At 38.9% G+C, this 19,150-nt stretch overlaps 1 protein-coding gene across 1 annotated transcript in view; it reads right to left on the bottom strand.

The window, feature by feature from the left end:
* Positions 1–19,150, bottom strand: part of PLCB4 (phospholipase C beta 4) — a 1,792,792-nt gene that overhangs the window by 461,794 nt on the left and 1,311,848 nt on the right. The window contains exons 30-31 of the mRNA XM_044056592.1: positions 18,542–18,630; positions 2,185–2,335 (exon numbers count right to left, since the gene is read on the bottom strand). Of these exons, the coding sequence (XP_043912527.1) occupies positions 2,185–2,335; positions 18,542–18,630 (240 nt within the window). The remainder of the gene's footprint in view (positions 1–2,184; positions 2,336–18,541; positions 18,631–19,150) is intronic.

Here is a 19,150-nt window from a genome sequence, read left to right as displayed (position 1 = left end):
TTGATCCTTTTTGGTTCAATATTTTTGATCTTTAACCATTAGAGTTCAAACATTGCATGATCAATGGTTTGAGTGGTTGATGTAAGGTTTTATATATGTATATGTATATATATATATATATATATATATATATATATATATATGTATATATATATATATATATATATATATATATATATATATATATATATATATGTGTGTATATATATATATATATATATATATATATATATATATATATATATATATATATATATCTATATATATATATATATATATATATATATATATATATATATATATATATATATATATGGGTCTACTATACATGATCGAAATTTCAAAAAGCTGAAACCCATATGGCCGAGACCATATGTTTGACTTCTGAAATTTCAAACATGTAAAAAAACAAAACACCTAACTACACATTGCTAGCAGGGGGCAAGTCCCCCTACACCCCCCACTGCTATTTATTCTTTTTTGATCCTTTTTGGTTCAATATTTTTGATCTTTAACCATTAGAGTTCAAACATTGCATAATCAATGGTTTGAGTGGTTGATGTAAGGTTTTATATATGTATATATATATATATATATATATATATATATATATATATATATATATATATATATATATATATATATATATATATATATATATATATATGTGTGTGTGTATATATATATATATATATATATATATATATATATATATATATATATATATATCTATATATATATATATATATATATATATATATATATATATATATATATATATGGGTCTACTATACATGATCGAAATTTCAAAAAGCTGAAACCCATATGGCCGAGACCATATGTTTGACTTCTGAAATTTCAAACATGTAAAAAAACAAAACACCTAACTACACATTGCTAGCAGGGGGCAAGTCCCCCTACACCCCCCACTGCTATTTAAATATACCAACTCCGAGATCGTACTACAGTGCGGAAAATGGAAATTTTCCAGTTCTGCGCTATAGGGAGCTGTTCGTTCAGAACGTTCGAACTTCCAAAAGTCGATCATATGGTCTTGGCCATATGAAAGTCAGCCTTCTGGAAGTTCGATCATCTGTAGGGGACCCATATATATATATATATATATATATATATATATATATATATATATATATATATATATATATATATATATATATAGATATATATAAATATATACACACACATACACAGACACACATTTATATAATATATATCGATATACATGCATTTGGTCGGCTGCTGGATGGCTGACCGAAAAATGTTCAACGGCACTACGGCGACCTTGCATAATTGCAAATGCAATTATGTCAAACTGCAAAACATCCCCCCCTTTTTGACCCATGGTAGCACTTGTTTAGGTGGTACAGCGGTCGGAAATGTCGAATGTCGAATATTTTATGACATTCCGAGCACTCGACACCTGGAGCTTCGACATATGGGTTCGTGGAAACCGAGTTTCGACCATCGTTCGCTCGGTCATATGCATGTAAACCTGTATATCTATCTATATATATATATATATATATGTATATATATATATATATATATATATATATATATATATATATATATATATATACACACACATATATATATCTCTCTACATATATATATATATATATATATATATATATATATATATATATATATATATATACATACACAAACATACATATAGAAAGCCACATATCTTTATCATATTTGTAAGACTATCTTTTACCAGTCTATTGTGAGTCTTGCCATACTGAAAAATAATATGAGACTTTGCATTGTTTGCATGGGGCAGGTCACCCTGTAATGTTCAGTGTCGAGGACTCTATCCGCAAACCCTAACACTGTATATATGTACTTCAAGGTCTCTACTTTTGAGATATCGCAGATATCACTATGCAGTCAAGTATAATATTACCATAATTCTGACAAGTACTGTTGTTAGAAATATAATGGATACTAAAAATGATTGCTCCTCAATTAAAACAAATAAAAACAATTTACAGCAGTAACCGTCCGTGCACACACTGTCGCACTGATAGCACTGCATAACTGCAATTGCATTGTTGGAAACAGAACAAAAGACGAGCTTCTGAATATGTTTATCAAAAAGTTTTTTTAAAGTAACATTCTTCTCTTACACTAGGGCTGAATGAAATTGAAAGGTGATACCTTTTTTGGTGTCATTCCCGGTTACTTGACTAGAAGATGAGTTTTGTCTAAGGTCAGAAGTGCTTTGTGGTATTCCAGAAGTCTTGCCTTGATTAGGTTTTCCCTTTTTCTCTATCTTTGAGTTGTCACTTGGAACTTCTGCTATGTCACTCTGTAAAAACATCAGTCTTCTGTTATTTTGGTGCAAAATGTTGGAAACTTTTGATAGAGAAATTGAACATGTCTACTCTCTTAAGTAATCACATCTTACTTGCACAGCAATTAAAATGATGGACCAGCAGAAAAACACAAATAGCGCAGAATCTTTGCTCAATGGCACGCTTGCTCAAATGCAAAAATTAACAACTTGTACAAAAAATGAAATTATGCAAATATTTTAATTTTTGCTTTTACCTTCACTAAATGGATTAAAAATGTGGCAATTCTATTTGGTAAATCCAAAGATAGACACAAACTGACATGCTTGTATCCCAGTATTCATGCTGACACGGGATTATTTATCCTAACACACTGACAAGAGTAGGTTGTCAAGCCCATTAAAATGAGTCATGTATGATTATTGGATGGATATGGGTCTGTACAAGCTCACCAGCATCATTCAACATTTTCTTTTTTCATCAGTTAAGACAGTATTTCTAAATGTCAGATTAGGCATATTTCACAATTAATTCTCTTGCTGTTATAAGTGAGAGTGTGATTATTGTGCAACAGATGCTACTTTTTTATGTAGCCTGAGTGTACTTCTGTTTCGTATATTTATTGTGGTAATTACCTCTTTCCCACTCATATGGATTCTGTGTGACTATCCCACCATGTCATAAATGTTTAAATTATACTGACAAAGTATATCTTTGAAAAATTAGTTCCACTTTGTTTTTCTAATGAAGTCATTTTCCAATTTCCCTCTAAGCTATCTGACGCCTACTATTTAACAAATACATTTTCCCTGAATGTTATAGGGGACCACTAGTAAAGGCATGATCACTGAAGGGATAGTGGCTTGGAAATATGAATGAATTTCTTAATATTAATTTTTTGTCTGTAAAGTGTCAGAAACCAGTTATGTGAGACTTTATAACCTCTTTCTGTCTCTGCTACTGATTATCTCCTGCACTCATTAATCAGGTAATCAGAACTTAAAAACAGACAGATAATCAGTCAAACAGACAGGCAGGCGTCCGCACACACACACACGCAACACTCACACACACAAACACAACACACACACACACACACACAAAACACAACACTCACACACACACACACACACAAATACACACACACACACACACACACACACACACACACACACACACACACACACACACACACACACACACACACACACACACACTCATAATCCTGTAACATTCAGTTCTGTTTCTCTACCAAGGTAATTAACATAGTACTGATAATTTTGCCATTGTGCTTACATGCGAATAATTTAAAGAACCCTCCTTTTCACAACTACCTGCTGCATGGTCCATCTGAACAAAATAAGAGCACAGTGCACATACAGAATCACTTTGAGGTAGGTATATTCTTCAGCACCCCAGAAAATCAGAAAATCAGCTATCACCCCTTTCCAAATTATTTGGGTAGCAGATGTACTTCAGAGTAAAGGTTACATTTCCTCAGCATCCTTCATTCAAAAGAAGGTTACATGTCCTCAGCATCCTTCATTCAAAAGAAGGTTACATGTCCTCATCACCCTTCATTCAAAATGTTACATGTACTCATCATCCTTCATTCAAAAGAAGGTTACATGTCCTCAGCATCCTTCATTCAAAAGAAGGTTACATGTCCTCAGCATCCTTCATTCAAAAGGCTACTTCACATCTCTCAGTTGTATCTCACATGTTCTTCTTTGAAATCTGGACCCCTCTAAGTCAGGTGCTACTTACCTGTGAACACTCCCTTTGCTACTTGCTGTTTCTTACAGATCACATATCACACACACAATACTGCCCATCAGTGCTCAGCACTCCTGGGCAACACACACACACTGTCTGGTTCTTACTCTAAACTTCGGTTGCTGCTCACTTCCTCTTACCCATGTGTACTAATTACTTTCCATCTGTAAACTAATTTGCAGGCTAGTTTTCTTACTTGATCAGTCACTCTTCTGCAGATCTGGAAAACAACTGACCCCCCTCCCCCATGACTAATCAGAGTAAGACAGTATCTTCCTTCAAATGATACCAAGACTATTTGATAGGTACCCACAAATTCATCCTATGCTTGACTTGCCTAGCCCTCTTTGACAAGGAAGGCATGGCCTAAGGGTGGGTACTGGCAAGGCATAAATGGTCACAAGACTCAACTGTCATGTCATTTCTATGAATTCTCTGACTAGCAGCAGTCATAAAATATCATATTACAAATTTAAATCATATATGGCATTAACCATTTTGTATTTAATCTGGCACCAAGGTTACATGCATTCTAGGATATACTGACAACTCTGTCACCCAAATATGGAGCAATATACTAAGACATTCCATTTACAATTCTGTCTAAAGTACTTTACCCATTACTTTATTTTCTATGATAATATAGTTCAAGCATAAAGGAGATAGAAACTCCATTTAATCTCTTTAAGCAAGTCTTGTAGAGAGGTATTAAAACATACTACTCACAAAAGTTTGCACTCTTTACTCACTGGATATCTCCACCACAAATCATGTCTGTGAACTAACAATATTATTTCAACCTTAATAAGAACATCTAGTCTAAGTTTAGATTCTTAAACTGGCATATATTTCTTTTTTGTCCCATAGCTTCATTAGTGCAGGATATGTCTACTATGTAATTACCTATCATATTTCTGTGGTATTTCCCAGCCTATGGCTGAAATGGAAGCATATGACATCCCTGTCATGACTGGCAAATGCATGACCATTGTGACATTTTATGTCAGAGGCTGTCATTGTGCAAACCACAGTAGTAATTACATGAAGGTTGCTATGTTTGTTCTTCACTGGAATGGTATGCCCATGAGTGTGTCCAGATACAGAGATGTATGCTACACAATACACCCTTTACAGATGCAACGTTTTTGGGTAGCAGTTTTGCACAATGGAAATAGCACTAGGTTTCTATCATAAATGATCTGTGTTCCTACTTACAGCAACTTTTTACTGGCCAGGTTGCATCGGGCTATCTTTAGCACTGACTCCAGAAATTGTGGCCTATCCATGTCACATGTTTTCACAATCATTCACAGAGCCCCAGAACCTGCTCATGAAGCCACTGTCTTACTGTGCAGTTGCAACAATGATGAACTCCTTCACATTGGTAGCATACTCTGAGCTGTTCTGATCACTTAAGTACAAGAAACAACCACAGTGGCTACAGAATGAAGTACTGTTACTGCTTACACAAGTATAACTGCTACAGCTGGTACCTGTAAAGATTGTACAAAGGGTTAATGTTACATTTGCGCTGGAAGAGCAGCAATACACGACATACCACCTGTGAATACACTGTTGTACTCCAGCAGGGAAGGGTACACAATGTAAAATGTCACAGTGACTGACAGACATGCACCAGCAGTGGTTATGATATTCTATGTCAACCTCTTTAACATGTCATGATGTGAATGAGCAGTGCTCATTGCTGTGCTATAGCATTTTACTGCTCATCATATTTCACATTGTGGAGCATCAATAAACACAATGCATAATTTATATTTTGTAGTCACTTCTTCATTACTGGAATTACTAGTTTATTGAAACAGATGTTACAACTAACTGTGCTGCAGCTTATGTTATGGTATTGTATGTTTTTGTGATGCTCTATACTTTGTGCAATGTCTTCTGCTGCATTATAAACAACTAGCATGTGTCATGTCATTTACATGATGGATGTATAACAGACAATAGTATAGTACAATGAGGTATACTTGTGACCATCAAGAAATACAGCACAATTAGAAATGGATACATTTCCCGAGGAGGACAACTAAATCCTCTTTGATACCTCAGAAGCAGATAGTGTCTTTCTAATAAAACACAATATTTATTTATGATTTGTTAATTGGGCTAATGCATTGATACAAGACATACCAGATATAAGTAAGGAAATAAAAAAGTCTGTATCTACATGAAGCAGTTTGCAAGGATTATTATACATTTAAGTAATATGCTGAAGGCATTGCATACATGAATAAACAGACAAAAAACACTATACACTTATTTGTGGCATAATTAAATCACGAATAACACAGGAAGTTAGGTAAAACATGAAAGTACACGATATCCATAATATTTACATTCGTTTTAACTCAGGATTTATATTTCCCAAGATAAATGAAACAGAACATTATAGGATAAAATTCAAACTGGAAATATGGCAAGTGAACAGCTATAAGTAATGTGAATAGAAATACTCTGAAGACAAAAGGTAGACACTGCAAAAGAACTGATGTCTCAAATATATGAATTGTGGGGGAGCAATCTGTGCAAATATATGAATTGGGGGAAGCAATCTGTGCATATATATGAGTTGTGGGGGGAGCAATCTGTGCAAAGTTAAGATGAAGAACATCTGTGAATATGACAAGTGAGTGGCTACCAGTTATGCAAACTGTAATACTCTGAAGACAAATAGCTGATATCATAAAAGGATCAGTGTCCCAGATTTATGAATTATGGAAATCAGTTTGTTTAAATACAAGATGAACTGCAAGGGTGAAAGCAACATTTCACTGCCTATGTGAATGCCATAGAAACCAAAAGGAGATGACCCAAGGGACGGGAAAGACAGGGGGCAAGAGACTGTGTACAACCAGGAGTGAATATGTGTGCGTGTGCATGTGCATATGTGAGTGTGTGTGTGTGTGTGTGTGTGTGTGTGTGTGTGTGTGTGTGTGTGTGTGTGCGTGTGTGTGTGTGTGTGTATTCATGCACACTCTGCCAGGTGATTCCGGAAAACAATGTGAAAGGAAATTCAGAGGATACAGCAAGCTAGCAGCAATGCAGAAAAGCTAGAAGGGGGATACCACAGTGGCTGTGCAAATGCAGCAGGACAGTTGGGATGCGAGGGAAGGAGAACAGAGACTGGTAGAAATACACACTGGTGACCAGGAACTCATACTATCCATGTCACAGTGGCCCAAGATATGGTTCAAAACTCAGGACACCTGTGGATATGACATGGCCCACAACCTGCCATCTCTACATGCACTATTATGCCATATTTACAGTCTGTGAAGACAGATGACCTAGGCACACAAAACAAATGTGGACATACTGCAGAAGCTCTGCCCGGAGAGGTGGCTGAGAAATTCTGAAACCTTTGTCACCTAGTCCCACTGTGACAAGCAGGGAAGAATGGAGCTACTGCTGTTGATGACCCCAAAGATCGGTGTGACCTAAGATCCTCTATACAGTGGCTGACTGATGGCAATTTTATAACTAAGGAGCACATAATGATGTAGGTCTAGACTTTACATGTCCTATTGTCCATCAATGGTGACAGCAAATCTGTCACCTGGTTTAAGTGGTAATGAGTCATGAAACTCGGGGGTGAACATCAAAATGTGGTCCCTTGTAGTGGAACTCAGGAAGAAGCACTTGTTAACCACTTGATCAGCATTCATTTTTTTAGTTTAAAGGTAAGTACTAGGCTAGCTGCCCTTGCAGCCATTTTAAGCCTAGCCAGTTTACCTTCCACATGTGAGAATCAAACCCTGTACCTTGTGCCTGTGAGGTAAACACCCTAAACATTATGCCAACTGCCAAGGGGAGGTTGCTCTAAAGATCATGTAGTCAAATTCTCCCACTTTACACCTTAATGGGTGTTTATTTCACTTCTACCAGTGCTTGTGAAAACATGAGCTGAGATACGGGCTAATATGCTGATGGGAAATTCCAACAGCATATCAAGCACCAACTGCCAAATGGCAATGGCCTTCCTACAGTCATCTGAAGTGTCAGTTACCTTTGCAGACCTCCATCCCTTCTTCCCTTACCCAGCTGTTTCTTGTGCTCAGATATGGGAAGGATAGCTTTGTCATGGGCCTTAGGAGATGATTTGCCACTAGAGCATTGAAACCCTCGTGGCATTCCCCATATTCTCCACCACAGTTTTGGTCTATTGTGGACCTGTGTGAGAGCAGTTTGTCCATAATACCATGGTAGCATGGCATACTGTAGGCTGCAGTGTCTCCTCAACAAGCAGCAGGATGATCTTCAGGTCATCATTGACATCTTGCAATAGGAATAGAACCAGATCAAGGGTGTCTATGGTAGATACAAGCTGGTATTCATGTGAGTCCTTTACATGGATCTAGGAGGAACATCTTAAGACAGTCATGCTGCACTGGTCAGAATATAGCAGTGAGGACCCCCTAAGAAATATTGCATTGTCCTTGAAGCTGTGAAACCTGCTTGTTTTGTCATCTTTTTCACACACAGTTTTGTTTGATTTACTTGTTTAAGGGTTTACATTTGCATTGCTTTGTATGGTGGCATTGAATGTGTACACACACACTGTTTTCAGTGAATGTTGCTTCTCAGCAAACATCTTGTCCATTTTACTATTGCAAGGTATACTTTAAAAAACCAAACAAGGGAGCTGTAGCTGACTAAACAAGTAATCCAAAAAATAAAAATAAGTCTGCTCAAGTGGATGGCTTCAAACACTTTAATGATAAATGTTGAAAAAAAAAAACACATAAAAACATATAAAAATCAAAAGTAAAACAGGAGAGATGAGTGCTTTTGCATCACCAAAGGATGCTTCATCAGATCTAAAGACTGCAGCACAACAGCTCTATTTAATCAACTCACATTAGCGCCTAAGATCACGTAACCTCAGGTCAGGTTTCAGAGGAACATTTTCATTTAACCCTTTACCAGCAGTTGCATGCATTAAAATAATCCATTTGGTTTTCAAAGTTCTCAGTACTTGTTTTCACATCACCACCCCTAATGTTAGGCGTAAAAACTTCAAGCACCAAAAAGTTAAAAATGTGATTAGAGCCTTCATTTTTCACATGTTTACCAACTGCATTTCTATCATCACATCTATTCATACTGTAAACATGTTCTCTAATCCTATCTCTAAAATTATGATTTGTTTTTCTAGCATAGTAACATTTGCATACAATACACTCAGCAAAATAAACAATATTCTGCGTATTACAGTCAGCATAAAAGATGTAGTAAAATCTGCGGCAAAACATTGCAACCACCACATCTGAACATCCACCACAACTGAACATCCCTTTCACTATCAAATATGACTCTGTTCTCATTCCAATGGGTTATTAACATAACATTCTCTTAATTGATTTGTAGTTTTTAAAGGTAAATTTAGGATCTGACACAAGTATGACCCTGCTGCATCCTTTCCCTATTTTGGAACCTGGAAGTGTGTCATCCCAGAGGACACTGTGAAATTTTTTGCCCTCTTTTTCTCTTGGGACCTCGCCTGGGTGGAAACATACATTCAACAAAGGCCACCTATTCCTTATATATTTCACCTAAGAGACATATTACCCTGCTGCATCCTTTCCCTATTTTGGAACCTGGAAGTGTGTCATCCCAGAGGACACTGTGAAAGTATGTACAACTGTTGTCTCTTGGGCTCCTACCATTGTAACTCCTGCTTGTTAACGTGGTAAGCTATCTCCCTGCCAGGACTGCTAGCAGCCTAAATACCTTCATTTGATCTCTGCCCTTGCTTCTCCATAGTCCATCCTATCTAGTCCTAAGACCTCCCTAGTTGCTCAAGTGCACTTCTACATTTGGCCACTACTATACTTACTTTTGTTTCCTTTTCTTCACTCATTTCTAGCTTTTCTCTTCTATTAATTGCTACCCACACTTTCTTTCCATACTCTTGCCCACTTCTCCTAATTAATTATAAAAACCATACTCACCAGCTTTGACCCACTCTCCTGTATCCTAAGCTCTACTGATTGACTCTCGATCCTCTCCTCGTGGTTTCTTCCCGCTCCGTTCGCCCTTCGGGCTCACTCCGCTCCCCTACCCTACCCCCAAATCCCACCCACCCCCAGTACCTCTACCTATATCCCTCCAGTTTCCACACCCACTTCCTCCCTACAACCAATCAATCCTCTACACCATAGACACACCCCAACAGCCTATTATCCAATTTGTAACCACTCCCTCAGGTAACACACACCTTCTTCTCACTCTAAACACTCCTCCACTCAACTACCTCTTCCTCCTGCTCCACTCCTACTACTCCCTATCCTCCACACATACTACTCCACACCTACTACTACTAAGCCCCACACTTACTACTCCCTATCCTACCCATCCTTACAAAGCCTTATATCCATCCCCCTGCACAATTATCCTACATCATATATAAGACACCTATAACAAGCAACACAAAGCAGCCTTATCAACATGCCTTTAACTCCTTCATCCTCTTCTATCCTTCTTTTACTTTCTCTTAAACTATCATACCTTTTTTACCTCACCCAACCCCATACCTCATACCATACACAATGTTTTCATACAACTAACCATTTGAACTCCCCTCTCTCACACCCCTATCTCTCCCCATCTTTACCCAATAACTCAGCTCCTCACCTTCTCATTCAAAGTTTTCTCCTCTCAGAAAAACTCTCTCCCCATAGCAACCAAACACCCCATAATCATTACAACTGACCCAATCATTGTTTTACTCTACTCAATCATCTTTTGAACCCACTCTTTCACCTCATTTCCAGTCTTATATCTGGTGATATACATCCTAACCCTGGCCCCTCTTCCTTTTCCACCTCACACAAGCCTATATACCTTACCTCTCTAAACTCCCAAAGCATAATGAACAAAGTTCCAACCCTCCATGCATGGCTCATGCATAATAAACCTGACATACTATCTATTTCTGAAACATGGTTAAAGCCGTCTATAAAAGATTCTGAAATTACTCCACCCAGCTATTCTATCATTAGAAAAGACAGGACCAAAAGGAAAGGTGGTGGTGTAGCCCTCCTTTATTCCTCTTCCTTGCTAGTTACCCCTTATGATAAACCCACTCCTACATTTAACAACGCAGAAGTACTCCTCACTCTCCTACAAGTTAATACGCACAAACACATATGCCTTGCATCTATCTACATCCCCCCAGGGGACAATATTTCCACACTTGAAAACATCCTCTCTTGGCTCTCTAACAATATTAGCAATGAAACCATACTCTTAGGAGATGTAAATATTAACTGGGCCTCCATCCAGTCTCCTACAAACCCTCTCAACATCAATCTATATAACTTTACCCAACTAATCAACACCATAACACACCCATCAAAAGACCCCTCCTGTGGCACTATCCTCGACTGGATTCTAGTATCACACCCACACTATTTTTCAGATAGCGGTACTCTTCCTGACCCTCTTAGTGATCATCTGCCCACTTTTACTCTCCGACTCCCCTGTATCTCATACCGTTCCCACAACTACATTACTACCCGAAATGACAAAAGCTTCAACGCATCAATCTTTATAGATTCCTTGAAAGCAATTAATTGGAACAATCTAAAGACACTTCCATTAGAAGAAGCAGTTGCTCACTTTAACTCCACTTTCTTAAGAATACTTGATTCCCATGCCCCTCTAAGAAAAAAGAATAAAACAAAGTCAGCCCCCTGGCTAACCAAAACCACACTATCATCTATGCGCCTTAGAGACAAAGCCTGGAGACTCTATCTGAGAACTAAGATCCCAGAACATCATATTACATTCAAAACCCTTCGAAATAAAGTAAAAAAGCTAATAACCTCAGATAGACAAAAATACTTCTTCACACTCCAAAATAATAATAAAACCAACCCTCAAAAGTTTTGGAAGGGGATATCCACCCTCCTTAACCCCAGCAAACCACACACCCCAACCCCAGACCCTAACAGTCCCGACTTAGATTTAGCTTCGCAATTTAACTTCTTTTTCATCGACTCCATTAGCAAACTCACCTCCTCCTTCACACACCCCACCTCACTCTCTACTACACCCCCTCCCTCTCCCACACATAACCCTAACCCCAAATCCACCTCACACAGCCTATCTTCCACCATATCCACTACTCCTACTGCCTTATCATTCTCACCCCCCTCAAACACACTCTCTCCACATTCCTCTCTATTCTCACTAAAACCTACTCCCACTTCCACTATAAAGAAACTTCTTCAGAAACTGAAGCCTTGCACTAATGCCCCTGACACCATTCCCTCCTACTTCCTAAGCATAGCTGCTGATGCTATTGCTTATCCCATCAGCATTCTAATCAACCGCTCTATTCATGAATGCACTGTGCCCCAACTGTGGAAGCAAGCATTCATCATCCCTCTACACAAAGGAGGCAACAATTGTAGCATCAACAACTTCCGTCCTATTGCTATCCTGTCCCCTATTTCCAAACTTCTGGAAAAGTGTGTCCACCTTCAACTCCTGCCTCATCTCTTAGACAACAACCTTATAACTCCTACACAACATGGATTCAGACCAAACCACAGCACTATGACAGCCCTCTTATCCTTCCTGGAGACTGTTAACACTGCACGTGATTCCGGCCACATTGTCTCTACCCTACTACTTGACCTCTCCAAGGCCTTCGACACTATCTCACACAATCTGCTCTTAACCAAATTGTCACAACTTAACCTCTCTTCTTCTTCCATAAATTGGTTCTCTAGCTATCTATCTAATAGAAGCCAAGCTGTAATATGGAAAAAGGCCACTTCCCCTTTCCTTAGTACCCCCACTGGCGTTCCCCAAGGATCTATTCTTGGCCCCCTCCTCTTTAATATATTTATAAACGATTTCCACAAATCAATTCCTTTTCAAACATCATCCAATATGCAGATGATTCTACCATTATCTGCTCTGCCACCTCCACCTCTCAGCTCCAAACACTTACCCAGGAAGCTTTTTCAATTACCGAACAGTGGATGAGAATAAATCACTTGGTACTCAATGCCTCCAAGACAAAACTTATGGTATTTACCCCCTCCAAAGCCACATCCTTCAATAGAAACTCTTTCTTAATTACCAGCCAAAATAACTTACCCCTTGAACTAGTGACTGAAACTAAGCTACTAGGTGTACTAATTGACAATAGGCTAAGCTACAACTCTCATCTACAACTAAATATTAAAAAAACTCATCAAAAACTAGGTATGCTCTACCGTCAGAATCAGTACCTTACAAGCTCTTCCAAAATCACACTCGCTTCCTCTTTTCTCATCCCCTCCCTTCTCTATGGGGCCCCACTACTGACCAATCTTCAGTCCTCTCAAAAAAACCAGCTCTCCTCCTGCTATAATAAAATTGCCAAATTCGCAAATGGACACAGGTCCTCCACCCACCACTGTTCCTCTCTCCAAACCCTAAACTGGCTCGAACTACCTAATCATCTCACTTATATACAGCTGACGTTCGCTCAAAAGCTCATTCTTAGTCCTTCTCTTTGTCCCTCCCTGTCTTCTGCCTTCAAAATGCACCAGCCAAACAGAGTATTAAGGTCCAACAATCAAAACCTATTAGAAGTCCATAAACCATCTCATCCCCCAGGTAAACACTTATTATCCTTCAACCTTGCCCGCCTCTGGAACTCTCTCCCACCATCTATTCGTACCACCTCTAACCGGTACGCTTTCAAAAACTCTCTCCATACATACCTGAGGTCCCAATGGGATTGCTCCTGCTCCCTCCCCTCATAAATTTATTATATCTCATTATCTTATACACTTTGATACATATCTCTAGCTAACAACCTTATCTTTCCTTGGCATATCTACTATGTAAGGTTATTTGATGTCTGCCTGAATAACTCCTATAGATGTATATCACATTACTCTCTCTATTTTTCTTACCTCTCATTTATCACACTGTATTGATTTAAATGCTTTTGAATTGTGAGCTTAAATGTTTTATGTTTTACTCTGTACAATCTTTTGTAATTTTGCAATTTTTGTAATTTTTGAATGTACTTGATTTTGTCTGTATTGGAGCTTTTCTCCCCAGGACTCCATTGAAAACGGGTTCTTTTGGCCCAATGGACTATCCTGGTAAATCAACTGCAAATAAATAAAAAATAAATAAATAAAAGTATATTCCAGTGCTTCTTAACGGTGTTACAAACATTATATACATTTTTAGAGTAGCTCAATGATAGCCTTATAGTGTCACCTCCTATTTCCCTAGGTGTCTGCATAGTATTTGAGGCATCACCAAAATATGGTTGTGCTCTATCGTGTCTATGCATCAACACTTCATCCTGCATCTCATGCACCTTATATTCACTATATCCTCTCTGGCAGAGGTCCTTAGCTAATGTATCAAAGGAAGAATACATATCGCTGTCTTTATTGTGCAACCTCGCATGTCTAAAGAACTGACCTCTCATTACATTTCTTTTCAGATACTTATGGTGCATACTTTGTGCATGCAACAGATTATGCCTTCTTATAAATGGTAGTATTAATCACACCACCATCCTTCCTAATATATACATCTAGGAACTCCACACCCACATAAGAAAAATTATATGCAAATTTCAAAAAAGTAGTTATTCCATGTAAATATTGCACAAACTCTTGTAGAGTTCCTAATGTACCCATCCAAATTAAAAAGACATCATCAACAAAATGGGAGTAGTGCATTAAAAAAAGGGAGATGAACATTCTTCTCACTGAATACAAATTCAGATTCCCATTGAGCCATTATCATTTTGGCATATGTGTTTGTGCACATAGTGCCCATTGCTACATCCACCTTTTGAACAAAATACTACTGCAAGGTAGTTCTCACGTCAGTTGCTATTGCACTGTAATGCACTGTGTGCGCTCTCTCTCTATCTTAGCCCTGTCCTGCTGCCTTTTTCCCATGGGCATTCATGTAGTCACAAAGTTTGCATGCTGCTATCTTCCCTACTGCTGAGCTTGCTTGGATGATGCTGAAATGATACTTGTGTATTGGGATTTCTCTGTCACACTGTCCTTGCTCATACTGTGTCAATGTGATTGCACAACTGGTGTTCACAACTCTTTTCTTCATCAAGCTCAAAGAAGAGCACACTAGAAGTCTAAACCTCAAAATGCACACACTCGAGGCACTCCTCAGTATGGAGAACATCGACATCTGTGCAGTAACAGAAACCTGGTTTAAGGCTCCTGAGAGCACCCCAGCTATAACTCATACCATACCTTTCGGCCACAGAACCAGGACTGAAACACAAAAGGCGGGGGTGTATCCATATTCATCAAAGATACCAACACCTCCAGGTTAGTTGCGCAGCACAATGCATCAGAGATCATCCATGTGCAACTAACAATGGGCAAAACTGCAATCCAAATTGTAACTTGCTACAGAACACCCACCATGACCCAGGACCCCCATTCCGCATTTCTGGAGACACTGGGAAATATGAAGCTCCTACCAAACACCCTAATTCTGGGTGATTTCAATTACCCAAACATAAATTGGGAGAACTACTCAAGTACTAACTCACTTACCCAACGCATCCTAGAATTTATAAACTCGAATGCCCTGGATCAACTGGTCAACACTCCCACCAGAGGGAACAACATATTGGACCTGGTCATCACCAACATGGGCGACCGGTGTTCCACACTGGAGGTCAACCCCTCACTGGTTAGATCAGACCATAGAATAATCACTCTGGATATCCACATTCCGCCCCCACCCCCAAAAAGACATCCCTGATCTGTATCAGCAAGAAACTACGATCCCTCATTAAATCATCCAAGGCTAGTTTCGAAAGAAAAATTGCCAATGACTCCAAAGATAACCACAAAGCGTTCTTTAGCTATGTCAAGAACCTAAGTGGAAACTCTCAGATCTGCTCTGAGTTAGTGCAGAATGGCACAAAATACACTGAACCGACTGATATTGCCAACATTCTGGCAGACAGATTTAGTGCAAATTTCACCTCCCTCCCTCTCACCCCCTAAAGGGCCCATAACCATACCAGAAGAATGTAGGGCCCCCATCAATCACTGACCTACAGGTTAAAATAGCCCTATCCAAAGCCAAAAATGCAGCTTCAATGGGACCGGACGGTGTCCCAGGCTGTGTCTTACAAGAGCTCCAAAATGAACTAACCCCTCACCTAAACACACTGTTCAAACTCAGCCTCTCTACAGGCTATGTACCCACAGAGTGGCACACAGCAACAGTTATCCCACTCCACAAAGGTGGAGCCACAATGGACCCCGGGAACTATCGCACTATAAGCCTGACTAGCCTGGTCTGCAAGGCTATGGAGCGCATCATCATGGAACTCATTAACAGAGACATTGGGAACCTCCAAACCAAGGACCCTACCCAATTTGGCTTTGTTAAGGGCAGATCATGTCTACTAAACCTGGTGGACTTCTTTGAGACAGTTACCAAGGCATTAGACGAGGGAAAGGAGGTCCACACAGCCTACCTAGACCTCGCAAAGGCTTTCGACACCATTCCTCATTCTAGTATTATAGACAAGCTCACCAGCTTGAACATAAACTCCTCTGTCACGAGATAGGTTGCCAACTGGGTCAATGATAGAACCCACATGGTGAAAGTTGCAGGCTCTACATCCGACTCTAAACCGGTTACAAGTGGCGTCCCCCAGGGCTCAGTCCTAGGACCCCTCCTGTTCAGTATATACTTCTCAGAGGTACAGGCAAACATAGGAGGACTATGGCTGACCAAGTTCACAGATGACTGCAAACTAGGGGCCATAATTGATTCTCCAGCTGATACAGACACCCTCCAGAAGGGTCTCACTGAGACGGATACCTGGTGTCAAAATCATGGCCTCAAGCTAAATGCCAAAAAGTGCATAGTCATCCCCTTTGGAAGAAACAAAGTACCCATGAACTACCACATAGGTGGTAGTCCCCTAAATACAGAAAATGTAATAAGGGATCTGGGGACCCAAGTAGATAGTAATCACTCCTTTGATAATCATATTACCAAGGTGGTTAGAAAATCCTTCTATGTGGCCCACCTAATCACAAAAGGGTTTGCATCTAGAACAAAAGAGGTTATTGTGCCTCTCTACTCATCACTCATTAGACCCATCATAGAATACAATGCCCCATTTGGAATGTACCTTACAAGACACCTGCAACAGCTGGAAAGACCACAAAAGTACCTCACCAAGAGGATTACTGGCCTCAAACAGATGCCCTATGCAGCCCGACTTAAGAAACCCCAGCTGTACTCTGTTGCATACCACTTACTCAGAGATGATCTCTGCCTGACATACAAGGCCATGTCCAACCCAAAGTTGATGGACATGCTCCACCTAAAAAAAAAAAAATCCTGGAGAGCCACACACTCTAGAGATATAAACTCACCACAACGATAAATAGGACATGCTGGAGGGATAGATTCCTGTCCCAGAGACTCCCCATGCTTTGGAACAGGATTCCAATATACATCAGGCAGAGGCCCTCACTAACACTCTTCAAGAGAAACCTTTACGGGTGGATGGGAAACAAAAAAATTTACCCTGGGGATCACTGCAGTAGCTCTGCTGGACAGTGACACAGGGAACTAACGGCTCTGCTGGACAGAGGCACAAGGAACTAATCTAAGGGGGTGGCGAAAGCCAACACATTCTGGCTAGGCTTATAAATGCCCTTTGGCAGATAGCCTAGTACTTACCTATGAACCTATGTAAATGTCCTTTACCTTTCTTTGACAAATTCAGAGAAAAGCATAATTTTCAAAATAGTGCTCAGATAAATACTTCAGATTCTTGTGTTTTTACACTAGATGTTAACTCTCACTGAGGTACATGCATTTGATTTACAAAATAAGGAAAACATTCTTAGCAAACGTAATCGATCAGTGTGCACATACACACTCTCAAATATACATATAGGTTTAAAATGCAAAAGCGCACACCCCAAATGATAGAAAAAAGAGAGAACGCAAAAAGCAGTGAAATACTACAAAGACAAAATCAAAAAACATAAAATACTTCTCTCGCACTAAAATAGCCCTATAGCATTAAACCTCAGCCACAAAACCAAAATCAAAAATAATCTGCTTAGAGATATTTTTTAGTAATATAACATGTAGGGTTGGGGTTAGGGGCAGGTGTATGGTTAGCACAGATGAGTAAGGGTGGCAGGGGGACTCTACAATGGAAGCTACTAACTTGATTTTCTTGATAGTTGCATGACAGTCGATAATTTAAAAACTTTTCTAAGTCTATTAGCTGTGAAAAAAAAGTTTCAAAATAAAATGTTATGGTTTTCTTTTTGTTAGACTACTTTCTGTATTGTTTTAACAGTTATCTCAGATATAGTTTGTACCCTCAAATTAATTTAGAAAAAGCAAACACAAAATCCTTTACTCACTGTTTCAATACCCATAGCTCTCATTTGATCAGCTCTCTTTTCCATTTCTGTTAAAAACCTCTTTGGATCTGTCAAGGCATCAGCAATATCTAAAAGAAGACAAAGAATGTAAGGTTAGAACCCCCACAAGTTCACTCAAAATAAAATGTACATTATTTTGTTTTCATGTGATACTGAAAGATAAATACATCAGAGAGACAGCAATAATCTTTTCAGATACTTCTACAAAAAGATAAAGTAAAAGAAAGAAGGTGCACTCAGCTAAAATTAATTTCCAAGCCACAGAGGATATGATTTGCAAACCTTATTTTCATGTTTCCATTCTAAATTAAAGAAAATACGCTTAAACCAAACCCCTTGCCATTAGTCTCAGAAATTAATTATTTAACAACACTAACTACCTAGGCTGATGTTCATGCATATTTGGTGTTACATTTTGAAACTTGGACAGTGACAGAGTAAATTCCTGGATGGGGTGGTTAGAGGGGACTGCTTAGAAGTAACATTTTGGGGGAAGTTTGGCATGACATTCCAAACTGGACATCTAGCTCACCGCTAGGAAATTATTTTTTAATCAGAATCATTATGCTCTTCTTTAACATTGGGGTA

The sequence above is a fragment of the Protopterus annectens genome, chromosome 1.part2 (assembly GCF_019279795.1).
Source record: "Protopterus annectens isolate FY-2018-M chromosome 1.part2, PAN1.0, whole genome shotgun sequence".
Lineage (NCBI taxonomy): Eukaryota > Metazoa > Chordata > Ceratodontiformes > Protopteridae > Protopterus > Protopterus annectens.
This window is presented reverse-complemented; position numbering and strand designations above follow the sequence as displayed.